The following is a 17,502-nucleotide window of genomic DNA, read 5'->3' on the forward strand; positions in this document are numbered from 1 at the left end:
AAAATACAAAATGAACTTTGAAACATTTTCAGAATATAACAGTGATATGGTAAACCATGAGAAAAACACTACTGAAACATTCCAACTCTTGCATTTCAAAAAAGATCCAAAATGAACTTTGAAACATCAAGAGAATGTAACAGTGACATGGTAAAGCATGACAAAACACTACTGAAATAATCCAACTCTTGCATTTCAATAAAAAATCCAAGTGAACTTTGAAACATCAAGAGAATGTAACAGTGACATGGTAAACCACGACAAAACACTACTGAAATATTCCATCTCTTGCATTTCAAGGAAAAAGATCCAAAATGAACTTTAAAACATCAAGAGAGTGTAACAGTGACATGCTAAACCACGACGAAACACTACTGAAATATTCCAACTCTTGCATTTCAACAAAAAACATCCAAAATGAACTTTAAAACAACACTGTTCAAAAGCCTCTTGTGTATTATACAGAACATATCGAAGAAGTAAAGCTAGGTCAAGTCACAAGACCATTTTATCATTGTTAACCATTTTCATAGATTGATGGTATTCCAAATTTATAATAAATAAGCTGTGAGTTAACAACCCCGAGGGGTTACCTTAACTGCTAATCAGTTTAACCCTTTTTCTCCTCCTTCATACGATTTAATCACTAATTAGGATCATTCAAATCCCTATTATTCAATTAATATCGTTCGTACAGTTCAATTCACGAATGCCTTACCCTTTTTGCAAAAGGTTAGTAAAAGTTTAGTGTTAGCTTTTACGCAAAATGATATAAAGCCATATGCCAATCAATTCTAGACACGATGCATTCTTAACCAAACCCAATGAGATGCTTTTAAGCTAGAGGTAAAACATGTCAATGGCCCAGAGCAACGATAAGAAGCCCTAGCAATATTTAGATTAGCTAGAAAAGAACACACAGGCTTTAGTAAGGAGGAATAATCCATATTTGGTACTAAAGTACAATATAAGTGTTTTAAAGCTTATAGATCGACCAGTATGAAGGAATTCTCGAAGTATTTATGTGGGCCACATGACCAATAAAAAATTATCCCAGAAGTCAAGTCTTGGCCAGCTTATCCAAGGTTTCCGTGAGGTATTTTGTCATTAAGTTGGAACTTCCAGATAATGTTGAGGGGGTTGGTCTGATTAAATAAAAAAAAAACACATTATTTGTACAACTTATCACAATAGAAATAATACATTCCTTAGTCCCTGCTGACAAAATACCTCACGGAAACAAGATAAAAACTTATCACAATACAAATAATACATTCAAAGTCGACGTAAAAACAACATTAGTTAAATACTATCCAGAAAACAGATACTTTTTTTATGCAAGGATCGAAATTGCCAAGGATATTCAAAGATTTGGTTGTAAGTAACCTATGTGGATTTTGCTTGAAATTGTATTTGAATTATAAAGCTACGAATACTTGTTTCAATTGATAAAACTTCAAATAAGCAAAAATTATCTTAACTATTGGGGGTCTCCACCTCCATAAGTTTCCCTTCTGTAAGCTAAAATTTGCCCTGTCTTTGAAACGGTTAAAATTCGATTGTGGTTGGATGGACAAATATAATCCAGGTTACTCAAAGGGCAATGTCCTCAATTTATAAACAATATGAAGAAGTTATTTCAGCCTACCCGCAGCGGTTACATGTAGTAGAAAAGGTGGCCCTGTTTCCATATTATTAAAACGAGATGTAATGACTTTAAATATCTATGATTGGAGACACCAGTGATTAGACCAGTGAATTTTCTATACCCTCCCTGCTCCAAGGCCAACTTTTAAATAGAAAGGTTGAGATTTTACAACTTTTTTCAACCATAACATTAAAATACTTCTGAATCACATTGCGAATTAAATATACACATTTGTTTTATTTCAATTAAACTAAGGAGCAACATACAGTTATAACGAACCTAAAAGATTGATAAATGAAAGGGGCTGCCCCTCCAGTCCCTTGATTTCTACGCTAAATATATAACCTGGATACAAATAATGTTTTGTTTTATTTAATCAGACCAACCCCCTCAACATTATCTGGAAGTTCCAACTTAATGACCTTATTAAGTTAGAAGTTCACATTTTTTAGTATCCGTTCTTGAGATGTTGCAGATACACCACTTTGACAAACTGGATGCATATTCTGTCTTTTGATTTAATTCAACATCTCCAGTAATTTTCAGCTTGTTACCTTTAGCCGTGTTTGAAATATTGCAAATAGGCCCTTTTCACAACCTGGGTGCACATAGTCTCTTTTGTTTTGGTTCAAAATTCCCCTCAACATTTCCTTAAAGTTTCACCTTAGTGCTTATAGCTCTTGTTCATTTTAAGCTTGAATTATTATTTTGGTTTATTTTTGCTCGTCTTTGATTTAATGTTGCTCTTTACTTTTCTCTGAAAACTTTTTTTTGGAAGAATTGCTTTTTAAATTAATGCCTATTTAAAGATCTGTGAAAGGCACACGCTATTTTATTGGAATATATTCCTGTCAATTTGTGTAACCTTACACGGTTACAATTACAAATTAACCAGGTGTGCAATATCCTTGGTTTTAACCATTTATAGCTGAATTTTCCTTGAGATGCATGTTAGTTTTTTTTTAATATTTCTGTTAAGAATTTCTAGGTATTAATTTCTATGACTGCAATTATCCTAACCCAAGTATATTTCTAAGAAATACACTTTTTCTTACATCCTTTATTGCAACTCCAAAAACAGCAAGCACTTAGCCTTAAGTTTGGCACGTCACCATACTTTTATGTTTGCGTTGAATTGCTTTTGGCAGTTCCATTAGTGTTCTTGTCTGAATTCAAAGATCTCTGCGTGGTATTGGACTTCAATAGAGTAAGTAGCATAAAAATTTGCAATTGAGAGATCTTTAATGATCAGTTTAGGATGCTCCTATGTTAATTTGTACTTATCTTGGCTTAGCTGCTCTTCCTCCTTAGAAGAACAAATCCCAGATTTAAATATGGAAAAATCCCTGTGGAGAAAGAAGAGAACATCTCAGACATAATCACAAGGACTTTTTACTAAGTCAAGGTAAATTAATTATTGTTAATCAAGCAAAGGGCGAACCACGGCCCATAGTAAATAAATAATAAAAAACGCGTTTTATAAAAACTGGCAAGTGAAAAAAATTTTCATTTCTATTTGATTCAGGAATGGTAAATATTATTTCGATTAGTCTTAATAGTAAAATTTTATTTCAAAAATAAATTTAGGAGAATTTCGATGAATAGACTGAAACCCCTAAAAATGGCGTCGGATCGAAACAAAATGACCTTAAAAGACTTGAAAACTTTCCAACGTCCTAGAGGAAGGGAAAACCAGAAAACCAAATTTATATGGAATGAAGTTAAATACCTTACATATAATTTTGATTCCTTTATTTACCGTACCTTAAAAAGTAGTTAAGATATAAATCCCCCCTTAAAAATATCTCCCATGCTAAAAATTAAACTTTAGAAAACGTATCAAATATTTGTATATATGCACTTTTGTAACTTTTTTCAGGTTGGAAAAATTTTTTTTTTGGGGGGGGGGGGGAGTGGTCAAACCCAGCCCCCTCCCCCCCCCCGATGGATATGGCCTTGCTCTTAAAGTTTATCGGCTAATATAACGTTCCTCACCTTTAGTGATAGTTGCCAAAGACCAAACGACCACTGCAAAAACAGTTTCCAATGATGAATGATGACACTGGGTTAAAAATTAAGAGCAATAACCAAGAATAAATCTTCAACCAGGGGCATCCGGAAGGGGGAGGGAGGGAAGCGGTCCCCCTCCCAATTTTTTGGAGGTCGGCAAAATTTCCGCCGAAGGCGCAAATTTTGGCAGAAATTTTGCAAAATCGGTCGAAATTTTGCAAAATCGGCTGAAATTTAGCAAAATTCTTGATTTCTGCAGAAAATTCGGCATAAATCAGGTAGAAATTCGGTAAAATTTACGCAGATCACCCCCCAATAAAATGAGCCTCAGGACGCCCCTGCCTCCAACCGCTCCTGAAATGTCTTGGCCAATGGGCGAGTTACAACCTAGTTCATAAATGCACGGAAAAATGTATAATTTCAGTTAATTTGTACTAATAGTAACTTTGAAATTTTCAGAAAACGCACTTCACCCACTTTATTTTAGACATGTAAAAATCTTGGGCCGACATCCTCTCCTAGCTACGAAATTTTTGCCATTTTCCCACCCTTTTTGTGTGTTTTTAATATAATTCCCGGATTTTCTAGCTTTATCGTAAGAGCCCTTCTCCTACCCTCCCTAAAGTTCAAAATAAATTCCTCAAGACGTATCTAACTCAACCCACTGTAATTTGGCCATTTTTTTCTGCTTTGATAAATTCAAATGAATTCCTGGGCACGTGTCTCTTATGAAGAATCCAAGCATTCAAATTAGAGTATACCAGCGATTTTCTCTAAACATTAGCTAAATTATTTATCAGTGAGATTTATCAGTTATCTTTGCAAATATTTTCTAAATTTATGGCTTAGTTTGGCTATACGGAGTACCCTCTCCTCAATGCCTCTCTCTTCACGCTAATGATTTTTAGTACTTTTAAAAAAAGCTTCTTATTGTTTTAATTAGACGACCCTTGTATGTCAGAAGTCGTCCTTAAGGAATTGGGACAAAAAGTCAAACTTTAGCGTAAAGATTGAGGGGAGGGGGTTGCTCCGTAATAATTTCTGTTCGTTTTAAATATTAATGTTACTCCTAACTTTCAGTTGAAAAAACTTGTTTTTATTATATAGTTTCTGATCATTTTTTTAGGTAATGCCGGGAAATGTGGCTCCCCCTCCATGAAAAGTTCCCTCTCCTCATAATAAATCCCTCCCAGGAAATTTCATCCAATGTAAAATTCCCCCACCCCCTCCAACCCGGAAAATTCACCCCGGACTATTCGATTCTTGCTGAAAATTCCCCCAGAAAAGTTCTTGCGGACGATTCTGCTTGAAAAATTCTTCTTAGCACACTTTCATTTTAAAAATACTTTAATTTCTGATTATCTTTTAAATAATACTGAAGATTCCCCCTCCTTGTGAAAAAAAATCCTTCTTATTCTGTAATGACACGTACACATTGACACGAGTCCTCAAGGTGGAACGATTTTTCTGGAAGCCAGATTTTTTAAAAAAAAACAAAAAAAAAACAACACTTTAATAGACTGTTATATTTTGATCATCTCGAGAGGCATTTTGGATTGAACTCAGAAAGGAGACTACCTCACCCCCATAGGTGTCTATATATCTGTGCTTATTTCGTTTTTTAATTGTTTTAAAATCTTTTGCAATAAATATTTTAGTTTTTTATTATATATTTAATTAAAAATTTATTTTTATATGTTACAAAATATTATGTTTTAAAATTTAGAATTAGTATTTAAACTATTTATTAATTGCCTTGAGATTGAAAAAGGTATTCATTTAGTTATAATTAAAACCTGGCTATAATTATCCGAATGACGTACATACTTGTTAGCTATAATTGGGTCATCGCCAGCCTCAACCATTGATTCAAATCATTCAACTTATACAATAAAGTTCTTTTGACAAGAAACTGAAAAAGTATTATTATAACTATGAAAATCAAGAAGACAAGGAGGATTTTTAGCTAGTTGAAAACACGAATCGAAAATACAAAGCAGATATTTCAGCATGGACCTCCGCCAAGCCGTCCTCAGAGATCAAAATATTTTTTAAACATTTTGTATTTTGTCATCAAACGTCATTTATCGCCAGTGTGGTAAAATGTATTTACAAATGAAACATGTTCCTTACAAGATAAATAACTGTTAAATTCAAATACATTATGCAAAGAAGCACAAGTAAGAAAATTAAGTTTTTCTGTGTTCTAAATCTTGATTTAGAAGAACAAAACTGTTTAAAAAACAGCTATAACGTCTAATTTCCGTTCAAATATGGCCTCTCCCAATATTTTAGGACCATTGGTTTGATTCGATCACCCCTGGAAAAAAAGGACAGTGTAGTGTATATACGCTGATATTAATTCCTGAAAGTCTTAATAATTTTGGATTTATTAAAGTTAGAAGAGAGAGAGAAAAAATATATTTTGTTTTCATTAAAGTGTAATTTATGTTCTGATCTTTAGAAGGCATGGTGGGTGTCCACCCTATTCATCATAGTTTCTGAACGTTTTGAGTTTTCTTTTCAGTTATTCATTGTCGTTTTTGCTCATTTTGGGTCTAATTTATTTTTAGATGATGAGTAGGAACAGTATAGGGAGCAGTAGTGTTGTATTAGTGGTAGTAGCAACAGTAGTAGCAGTAGTATTAGTAGCAATAGTAGTGTGTACATGAGGGATGGTCAACCCAAATTATATTGCGGGCCACTTTGGAAACGCATCATAACTCCGCGGGCCACATATAAAATCATATATACCCATATTTGATTTAGACTTATTATAGATATTTTTTGGAGTGATAAATTGAAAAATAATGAATTTTCATTAATTATGTTTACTATTATTTTACATATAATCATAGATAATATAACAATCAATAATAATGATAGGCTACTAAATGCACATTGTAAAAATATATAATAATATAAATAAAAAATAACGAAATAAAAAATAAAATCATAGAAAAATATTTATTTCATTAGTGCGATATTTGTTTCTCCCCTTTTTCACTTAACTTTTGCAAGTCGGTTTCAAATTGAGTATTTCCACATCGTAATTGGTTTTGAAGGTTAGCATTCGTTATGTTTTTGCGTGTTTTTGTGTCTGGTTCATTTTCGAAAAAACGATACGCAGGTGTGAGTTGAACCAAAAGTGCAAACAACTTCTTGTGCCAAATTTCTTAAATTGGATAATTTTTTCTTTTGTGACGTAAATGTAAAAAAAAACAATCTGTTTTTGATTCTGAATTTTCGAAAATGGGTTTTAATTCAATATTGCAATGTATGCCAATCAGATCTATTTGAAGATATCTGGGATAGACTCAATTTCAACATGAAACGAAAATAAATAAATTTCTTAAATGTTGGTGTATTTTTTCCAACTCTAAATTATTGAATGGGCTTTCAAAAGTATCTGCAAGTTTTCTTATTTCTTTCGCATATTTGATAAAATTGTTAAATTTTGATTTCTTAAATTCTTTCAACAATGGAAAGTGGTGAGCATTATAAATTTTCAATAGTGAACAACAATTTCTTCTGAAATGCTCTGATGTGATTAAATACTCTAATGCTCTGTGTGTGAAATGCTCTGATGCGATTATCGACTATGAGGTTATCTTTTCCTTGCAATGATATATTTAATTCATGGAGTTTGTTGACAATATGCACTAAAAAGCATCAATCTAATAATCACTCATCATTTCTTAATTCTGGCAAAGACCTTTGTTTTTCATTTATAAATAAATCAATTTCTTCTCATAACCGATAAAATCGCTGTAAAAATTTTCCGCAACTTAACCAATTGACTCGGCTGAAGTACACAGAATCTAATTCTAACAGAAAGTCCATAAATTGTCGATGCGCAAGTGCATGTGATCGAATGTAATTCACTGTTCTTATAACCACTTGCATACTAATAATAATTGGACTATACAACATAATAATATAATACTTGGGTTATATACATCAAGAAACAATATTGTTAAGAGTGAAACATAGAACCTGTAATATTCCAAGAGGTGCACGCATCATGAGGGTGCATAATATATAGTTTGATGAATCTCGCGGGCCGGAAAAATGTTTACGGTGGGCCACATGCGGCCCATGGGCCTTGGGTTGGCCACCCCTCATGTACATGTTGCCGTTTGGTCAGTTGAATATCCCTCTCATGATGCTGTGGAAATTTCAGCTTGATATGGTAAGCCGTTCCTAAGATATCGCTGATACGCCCTTTTGACAATATGTATGCACATACTTAGTTCAATTTTCCCCTCATCATGTCCTAAAATTTTCACGTTAATATCTCCAGCCTTAGCAGTAGTCGGTACAGAAGTCGTATTTGTAGTAGTAGTACCAGTATTAGTAGTAATAGAAGTGGTTGTAGCGTGTAAATATCGCCTTTTTGGTAAAAAATTCCAGCTTAATCCTATTAGTCATTCCTGAGTTGTGCCCTTTTGACAAACTTTATGAGTAGTATCACATTGATTTAAATTTCCCTTAGTGAAACTGATGTTGTTCATGGAACATTTTGCGTGCTGATTTTTGTTCTTTTGATGTTGATTTTTCCTTCGTGAAACTTGTACATTGATTGTTCACCTCGTGAAACTGATTTTCTTCGTGGAACTCGATGCGTAATGATTTTTTTTTCGTGAAACTTGTTTCGCGCTGTTTTTTATTCGTGAAAGTTGTCACATACTAATTTTCTCCTCGTGAAACTCATACATTGATTTTTCTCATTATGAAACTGGTTTTGTTCATGGAATTTGTTGCCTGCATATTTTTGTTCGTGATACTTGCTGCCTGCTGTTTTTTCTCTTCGGAAAATTTGTACATTGATATTTTTCCTTCTTGCGAAACCGATTTATTTCATGGAACTTGTTGTGTTCGGATTTATGTTCGTGGAAATTGTTGAGTGCTGATTTTTGTTCGTGAAGCTTGTGGCATGTTTATTTTTCTCTTCGTGAAACTCGTACTTTGATTTTTTCCCCTCATGAAACTAATTTTGTTCATGGAACATTTTGCGTGCTGTTTTATGTTTGTGGAACTTGTTGAGTGCTGATTTTGCTCATGAAACTTGTTGCATGTTGATTTTTTCTCTTCGTGAAACTCGTACAATGATTTTTCTGCTCGCGAAACTGATTTTACTCATGGAAATAAGTGCATGCTGATTTTTTCATCGTGAAACTTATCTTGTTCCTGCAACTTTTCGAGTTCTGATTTTTATTCGTGGAACTTGCTGCGTGCTGATTTTGTTCGTGAAACTTCATGCATGTTGATTTTTCTCTTCGCAAAACTTGTACATTGATTTTTCTCCCCGTGAAACTGACTTTGTTCATTGGACTTGTTGCGAGGTGATTTTTGTTCATGGAACATGCTGGTTGTCGATTTTTTTGTTCTTGAAACTTCTTGCATGTTGTTTTTTCTCTTCTTGAAACTTTAAGATTGATTTAATTTTGTCTTCGTGAAACTGATTTTGTTCATGGGACTTATAGCGTGCTGATTTTTATCCATGGAACTGGTTTCGCACTGATTTTTGTTCGTGAAACTTGTTGCATACTAATTTTTTTCTTCGTGAAACTCGTACATTGATTTTTCTCATTATTAAACTAGTTTTGTTCTTGGAACCTGTTGCAAGCCAATTTTTACTCGCGAAACTTGTTGCATGTTGTTTTTTCTCTTCGGGAAACTTGTACAATGATTTTTTCTTCTCGCAAAACTGATTTTGTACATGGAACTTGTTGCGTGCTGATTTATCATCGTGGAACTTGTTGAGTGCTGATTTTTGTTCGTGAAACTTGATGCATGCTGATTTCTCTCTTCGTGAAACTCGTACATTGATTTTTCTCCTCGTGAAACTGATTTTGTTCATGGTACTTGCTGCGTGCTGTTTTTTTTGTTCGTGGTACTTGTTACATATTGATTTTTGTTCGTGAAACTTGTTATTTTTCTGCATGTTGATTTTTCTTTTCGTGAAATTCGTACATTGATTTTTTCCTCGTGAAACTGATTTCGTTCATGGAACTTGTTGCCTGCTGATTTTTCGTGGAACTTTTTGCGTGCTTATGTTTTGTTCGTGAAATTTGTTATATATTGATTTTTCTCTTTGTGAAACAAGTACATTGATTTTTTATTCTCCTCGCGAAAATGATTTTATTCATGGAACCTAGTGCATGCTTATAATTTGTTTCGTGGAACTTGTTGCATGTTTATTTTTCTCTTCACGAAACTTGTACATTCATTTTTCCCCTCGTGAAACTAATTCTGTTCAAGAAACATGTTGCATGCTGATTTTTTGTTCGTGGAATTTGTTGCATGCTGAATTTTGTTCGTGAAACTTTTTGCATGCTGATTTTTCTCTTCGGGAAACACGTACATTGATTTTTCTTCTCCTGAAACTGATATTGTTCATGGTACTTGTTGTGTGCTTATTTTTGTTCGTGGAGCTTGTTGCGTGCTGATTTTGGTCGTGGAAATTGTTGCATGCTGATTTTTGTCCGTGAATTGCATGTTGATTTTTCTCTTCGTGAAACGTGTACACGGATTTTTTCATCTTGAAACTCATTTTGATGGTGTAACTTGTCACGTGCTGATTTTTATTCGTGGAACTTGCTGCGTGCTAATTTTGTTCGTGAAACTTCATGCATGTTGATTTTTCTCTTCGCAAAACTGGTGCATTGATTTTTCTCCCCGTTAAACTGACTTCTTTCATGGAACTTGTTGCGAGCTGATCTTTGTTTATAGAACATGCTGCGTGCTGATTTTTCGTTCTTGAAACTTCTTGCATGCTGCTCTTTCTATTCGTGAAACTTTTACATTGATTTAATTTTCTACCCGTGAAACTGGCTTTGTTCATGGAACTTATAGCGTGCTGATTTTCGTTCATCGAACATGTTTCGTGCTGATTTTTGTTCTTGGAACTTGCTACATGCTGATTTTTGTTCGCGAAACTTGTTCAAGTTCAAGTTCTTTTAATTTTGTACATTGATTTTTTTTGTCTTCTCGCGAAACTGATTATGTTCATGGGACTTGTTGCGTGCTGATTTATATTCGTGAAAATTGTTGAGTGCTGATCTTAGTTTTTTCTTGTTTTTTTTCTCTTCATGAAACATGAACATTGATTTAATTTTCTCTTCATTTAATTTTCACTTTGTAGTCTAGTTTTTACGGCTAAGCCAGAGTATAGCTTTCAGTTATAATTAATCAGATCCCAAAGCATAAATAAATAATTCTCTGGTTGGTCTATACTGGTTCTCCAATTCTAAAGTCATCAACCTTCGGTTCGTTTGACTAATTTGCCTTCTCAAATTATTAATTTCTTGTCTCTTGTCTTCTCAAATTAACTATATCTAGGAAAAGCACTGGTTTTACTAGTTTTTGAAGTTAAAAATAGGAAGTTAGCTGATCTTTTTTCAGTCCTGTTGTTGTGTTGATTTTATTTTTTAAGAGAATATATGAATAAAACTCATAAAAAAAATTGATAAAGCCATCCTAAGATATCTGGACGTATATCTATAATGTGAAACGCATCTTCCTTTTAGTGTCCAATTTTAAGACACGTTCTAACTACACAGTTTTTGTATAGCAGTTCGGCGCGCCAGACGAACACTTTATCAGTTTGCTTAAACTTAGCATGACTAGCAATCTGTAGACCCATATTCTGACCTGTGTACCCATGTCCTTCAACTTGAAACGCAAATTCGTCGTGTCAATTCGTCGTGAATTTAATGGAAATTTGCTTTTTATTATTTTTTTTAATTAAGAAATATTTTGAAAAAGTACAAAAAAATATAAGAAAATAAGAACAATTCTATGCTTTGTTTAGAAAGTTAGATCATTCTGTAAAAGAAGTTTAAGTAATATCAAGTTTAGATCCTTTTCTGTAGTGAGAAACTTAAGTAACAGCAAAATCAGGCAGGGCAGATGAATAGGTTTGAAACTCCTAAATTCAATAGCATATGTACCTTTAGACCCCGGCGCCACGCTGATAAGGAAGACTTGCGGCGGGGCCACAAATAGCAGCAGTGGCGCATCGCCGGCGTCCAGCCGGTGAGTTGTCGGTGGCGAGCCACCGGTGCGATCAATGTTGACCGCAACCATTAATGTTTTCATCAGTCTTTCTCAAATCCCAGCTTGAATTTACAAAAGAGTCGGGCATATTCATGAGTTAAAAACTTAGAAAGTCGCTGGCTGAACGCTGGTCTTCTTCGTTATTCATCAAGAGAAGTAGAAATCTGGAAGAAACGAGATGGCAGTGGCGTTTCAGAACCCTTGCATAATAGTTGAAATAATAGATAACAGATTCGCCATGGCATTCAATAAGATCCAAGGAATCTAATTAAAAGGGAGCACACACAAATCGCATCGGATTTTTATGCTGATTTCAAATATATAAACTTCATCAAGTTTAGTGTTACCCATCAAAGGTTAAAAGCCTGAGAATATTAGCCTTATTTTAAAAAAAGGGGAAAACACCCCCTAAAGTCAAAGAATCTTAATGAAAATCACACCATCAGATTCAGCGTATCAGATAACGCTATTGTAGAGATTTAAAGCTCATATATGCAAAAATGTGGAATTTTGTATTTAATTCTGCCAGAAGATAGATCATGGATGCGTTTTTATTAGTTTATTTTTCTTTCCAGGGGTGATTGTATCGATCCAGATGTCCTAAAATATTGCAAGAGGGCTCATTCGAACGGAAATCAAAAGTTCTAGTGCTCTTTTTAAGTGACGAAAAAATGGAGGGCAACTTGGCCCCCTCCCATGCTCATTTTTTCCTAATGTCACCGGATCCAAATTTTGAGATAACTATTTTGTTCAGCATAGTCGAAAAATCTAATAACTATGTCTTTACGTGTAAAATAACCCGCCACAGTCCCCGGGAGAAGGGCTGCAAGTTGTGCCGCAACTTTGCCTGTTGTTTACATGTACTATTTGTTATTGAGAAGTATACAGTCATTTTTTTGGGGGGGGGGAGGGAGGGGGTGTGTGCTTGGGGTGGATTTCTAAGTGGAGAATATTCCTTTGGGAGAGAAACTTCGGACGAATGAATATTCTAGGGGAAATGTTACACAGGGGGTTTTGACAGAATTACTATACGAAATTCTTTTTAATTGTCTTACATTCTCTTTGCCAAATTTTATGAATGGAGATGTTATTTGGGGAATATCCGTGGGCTTTATTCCATGCGTTTTGTTTTCTGGGAAATAATTTCCACAGAAGGGGGCATTTTTGGAGTGACGGAGAAACCGATATATAGATTAATGTCTTATTCCAATGAAAAAATAATAAGGAAAATTTTGCAGGGTGAATCGTCCACAAGCAATTTTACAGAGAGGAGGGATTTTCAGCGAGGAAGAAACTGTATTGAAGGAGGGGTGACCTCTCATATCCAAAATATATCTGCCGAAACTAATATGCAAATTGTGTTTTAATTTTTCATGCACGGTGAGCCAAAATACAGCCTGCATTAGTTGAAAAACGGTCAGAAATTAAATAGAAAACAAGTGTTTTTTTAACTGAAGGTAAGGAGCGACATTAAAACTTAGAACTAATAGCAATTATTCCGTATATAAAAGGGGTGGCCTCAACGCCTCGCTCTTTACGCTAAACTTTGACTCTGTCTCACAACTCTATTTTTCAAAAAAATAAAAACTTTACCGTAAAGGGCGTGGCGTTGAGGAGGGGACAGCCCCTTTCATATACGGAATAATTTCTGTTCGTTTTAAGTTTTGATGTCGCTCCTTATTTTCAGTTTTAAAAAACTTTTTTTTTATTTAATTTGTGAACGTTTTTGAATCAATGCAGCTTTGATTTTGGGTCACCGTGTACTCGCTCTTTATGATAAAGTTTGACTCTTTTTTACGACTCTTCTTTTTAAAACAATAAAGAACTATAGCCTAAAGAGCGAGGCGTTGAGGAGGGGACAGTACCTTTCATATACGGAATAATTGCTGTTATGTCGCTTCTTACTTTCAGTTAAAAAAAACTTGTTTTTATTACTTAATTTCATAAAGACGATACTTTTGACTATCACTTGAATACCCATAATACTGTACTATCTCTTGAACACCCTCCAAAACTGTCTTTTGTGTAGCGTTTATTTGCTAGAACTATCACTTGGATACCCTTAATACTGTACTAACACATGAATACCCTTATTACTGTACTATCTCTTGAATACCCTCCAAAGTGTCTTTTGTGTAGCGTTTTTTTTGCTAGAACTACCACTAAAATACCCTTAATACCGTACTATCACATTAATACCCTCCAAAACTGTCTTTTGTGTAGCGTTTATTTGCTAGAACTATCACTTGAATACCCTTAATACTGTACTATCAGATGAATATCCTTATTACTGTACTATCACTTGAATACCCTCCAAAGTGTCTTTTGTGTAGCGTTTTTTGCTAGAACTATCACTTGAATGGCTATAATACTGTGATATCACTTGAATACCCTCTAAAACTGTGTTCTGTGTAGCGTTTATTTGCTAGAACTATCATTTGAATACCCATAATACTGTACTATCACTTGAATACCCTCCAAAGCGTCTTATGTGTAGCGTTTATTTGCTAGAATTATCATTTGAATGCCCATAATACTGTAATGTCACATTAATACCCTCCCAAACTGTCTTTTGTGTAGTGTTTATTTGCTAGAACTATCACTTGATTACCCTTAATACTGTACTGAGATTTGAATACCCTTATTACTGTACTATCACTTTAATACCCTCCAAAGTGTCTTTTGTGTAGCGTTTTTTGCTAGAACTATCACTAGAATACCCATAATACTGTACTATCACATGTATACCCTCCAAAACTGTCTTTTGTGTAGCGTTTATTTGCTAGAACTATCACTTGAATACCCTTAATACTGTACTATGACATGAATACCCTTATTACTGTACTATCACTTGAATACCCTCCAAAGTGTCTTTTGTGTAGCGTTTTTTGCTAGAGCTATCTCTTGAATACCCTCCAAAGTGTCTTTTGTGTAGCGTTTTTTTTGCTAGAACTACCACTTAAATACCCTTAATACTGTACTGTCACATGTATTCCCTCCAAAACTGTATTTTGTGTAGCGTTTATTTGCTAGAACTATCATTTGAATACCCATAATACTGTGCTATCACTTGAATACCCTCCAAAGCTGTCTTTTGTGTAGTGTTAATTTGCTAGAACTATCACTTGAATACCCTCCAAAGCTGTCTTTTGTGTAGTGTTTATTTGCTAGAACTATCACTTGAATACCCTTAGTACTGTACTATCACTTGAATACCCTCAAAAACTGTCTTTGGTGTAGCGTTTATTTGCTAGAACTATCACTTATTTACCCATGATACTGTACTATGACATGAATACCCTTATTACTGTACTATCACTTGAATACCCTCCAAAGTGTCTTTTGTGTAGCGTTTTTTGCTAGAACTATCACTTGAATACCCATAATACTGTACTATCACTTGAATACCCTCTAAAACTGTGTTCTGTGTAGCGTTTATTTGCTAGAACTATCATTTGAATACCCATAATACTGTACTATCACTTGAATACCCTCCAAAGCTGTCTTTTGTGTAGTGTTTATTTGCTAGAACTATCACTTGAATACCCTTAATACTGTACCATCACTTGAATACCCTCCAAAGCTGTCTTTTGTGTAGCGTTTATTTGCTAGAACTATCACTTGAATACCCATAATACTGTACTACCACTTGAATACCCTCCAAAACTGTCTTTTTTGTAGCGTTTATTTTCTAGAACCATCACTTGAATACCCATAGTCTTGTTCTATCCCTTGAATGCCCTCCAAAAATGTCTTTTGTGTAGCGTTTATTTGCTAGAATTATCACTTGAATACCTTTAATACTGTACTATGACTTGAATACCCTCTAAAACTATCTTTTGTTTAGCGTTTATTTGCTAGAACTATCATTTGAATACTCATAATACTCTACTACCACTTGCATACCCTCCAAATCTGTCTTTTGTGTAGTGTTTATTTGCCAGAACTATCACTTGAATACCCTTAATGCTATACTATCCCTTGAATACCCTCTAAAACTGTCTTTTGTGTAGCGTTTATTTGCTAGAACTATCAATTGAATACCCATAATACTGTACTACCTCTTGAATACCCTTCAAAACTGTCTTTTTTGTAGCGTTTATTTGCTAGAACTATCACTTGAATACCTTTAATACTGTACTATCACATGAAGACCCTTATTACTGTACTATCACATGAATACCCTCCAAAGCTGTCTTTTGTGTAGTGTTTTTTTTTTTGCTAGAACTATCATTTGAATACCCTTAATACTGTACTATGACTTGAATATCCTCCAAAGTGTCTTTCGTATAGTGTTTATTTGCTAGAACTATAGCTTGAATACCCATAATACTGTACCATCACTTGAATACCCTCCAAAGGTGTCTCTTGTGTAGTGTTTATTTGCTAGAACTATCGCTTGAATACCCTCAACACTGTACTATCACTTGAATACCCTCCAAAATGTCTTTTGTGTAGCGTTTATTTGCTAGAACTATCACTTGAATACCCATAATACTGTACTATTATTTGATTACCCTATATACTATGTAGTGTCAATGGGTACCCATAGAGTACCATTGATACAGCCGAATAAATAAAAATAATAAAAAAAGCTGAATAATTCTCCAAGTTCGAAAAATTCCAAGTCAAAAAGAAAACAAGTATTACTACAACCTTTATTGGTCTAATAGTAAAAGTCACGACCAGCATAGTTGAAAAAAATTAAATTTAAAAAAAGTTTAGAAAATTGAGGGGGAGGGGGCAAAAAGATGGGGGAGGGGGTATTGGGGCCTAACGATAATTCTGGATTTGTATATTAAAATTCTTGTCTTGGCGCCTACTACTTTATTAGTTTCAACTTAATGCATACTCCAATACTAAACAGTATTTTATATTGCCCACACTCCTGATTTGGTACGTGTATATTGTACTGACCAGAGCGAAGAAGTGAAGCTAAATCAATCGATTTGTGAAAGGATGAAAATGCTCCAATCATATTTTAACATTTATGTCACATGGCGTGGGAGTGTTGTGTTTATTTGCCAGAACTATCACTTGAATACCCTTAATACTATACTATCACTTGAATACCCTCTAAAACTATCTTTTATGTAGAGTTTATTTGCAAGAACTATCACTTGAATACCAACAATACTGTACTATCACTTGAATAACCTCCAAAACAGTCTTTTGTGTAGGGTTTATTTGCTAGAACTATCACTTGAATACCCTTAATACTGTACTATCACATGAAGACCCTTATTACTGTACTATCACTTGAATACCCTCCAAAGCTGTCTTTTGTGTATTTTTTTTTTTTTTGCTAGAACTATCATTTAAACACCCTTAATACTGTACTATGACTTGAATATCCTCCAAAGTGTCTTTCGTATAGTGTTTATTTGCTAGAACTATAGCTTGAATACCCATAATACTGTACCATCACTTGAATACCCTCCAATGCTGTCTCTTGTGTAGTGTTTATTTGCTAGAACTATCGCTTGAATACCCTCAACACTGTACTATCACTTGAATACCCTCCAAAATGTCTTTTGTGTAGCGTTTATTTGCTAGAACTATCACTTGAATACCCATAATACTGTACTATTATTTGATTACCCTGTATACTATGTAGTGTCAATGGGTACCCATAGAGTACCATTGATACAGTCGCATAAATAAAAATAATAAAAAAAGCTGAATAATTCTCCAAGTTTGAAAAATTCCAAGTCAAAAAGAAAACAAGTATTACTACAACCTTTATTTGTCTAATAGTAAAAGTCACGACCAACATAGTTGAA

At 34.2% G+C, this 17,502-nt stretch overlaps 1 protein-coding gene across 7 annotated transcripts in view; it reads left to right on the top strand.

The window, feature by feature from the left end:
* The first annotated feature begins 1,287 nt into the window (after positions 1 to 1,287).
* Positions 1,288 to 17,502, top strand: part of LOC148952276 (zygote arrest protein 1-like) — a 208,617-nt gene continuing 192,402 nt past the window's right edge. For 4 of the 7 annotated variants that reach the window (XM_089089720.1, XM_089089721.1, XM_089089717.1 and 1 more), the window contains exon 1: positions 1,288 to 1,377. In XM_089089720.1, coding sequence (XP_088945846.1) covers positions 1,336 to 1,377 — 42 coding nt within the window. In that variant the 5' untranslated portion in view covers positions 1,288 to 1,335. Of the gene's footprint in view, positions 1,378 to 2,733; positions 2,856 to 2,942; positions 3,054 to 12,957; positions 13,100 to 17,502 lie in introns of those variants that run through there. The other 3 variants (XM_089089718.1, XM_089089723.1, XM_089089719.1) reach the window with 3 other exon arrangements.

This window comes from Artemia sp. Qi Xiang Cuo, chromosome 5 (assembly GCF_049724085.1).
Source record: "Artemia sp. Qi Xiang Cuo chromosome 5, ASM4972408v1, whole genome shotgun sequence".
Taxonomy (NCBI): domain Eukaryota; kingdom Metazoa; phylum Arthropoda; class Branchiopoda; order Anostraca; family Artemiidae; genus Artemia; species Artemia sp. Qi Xiang Cuo.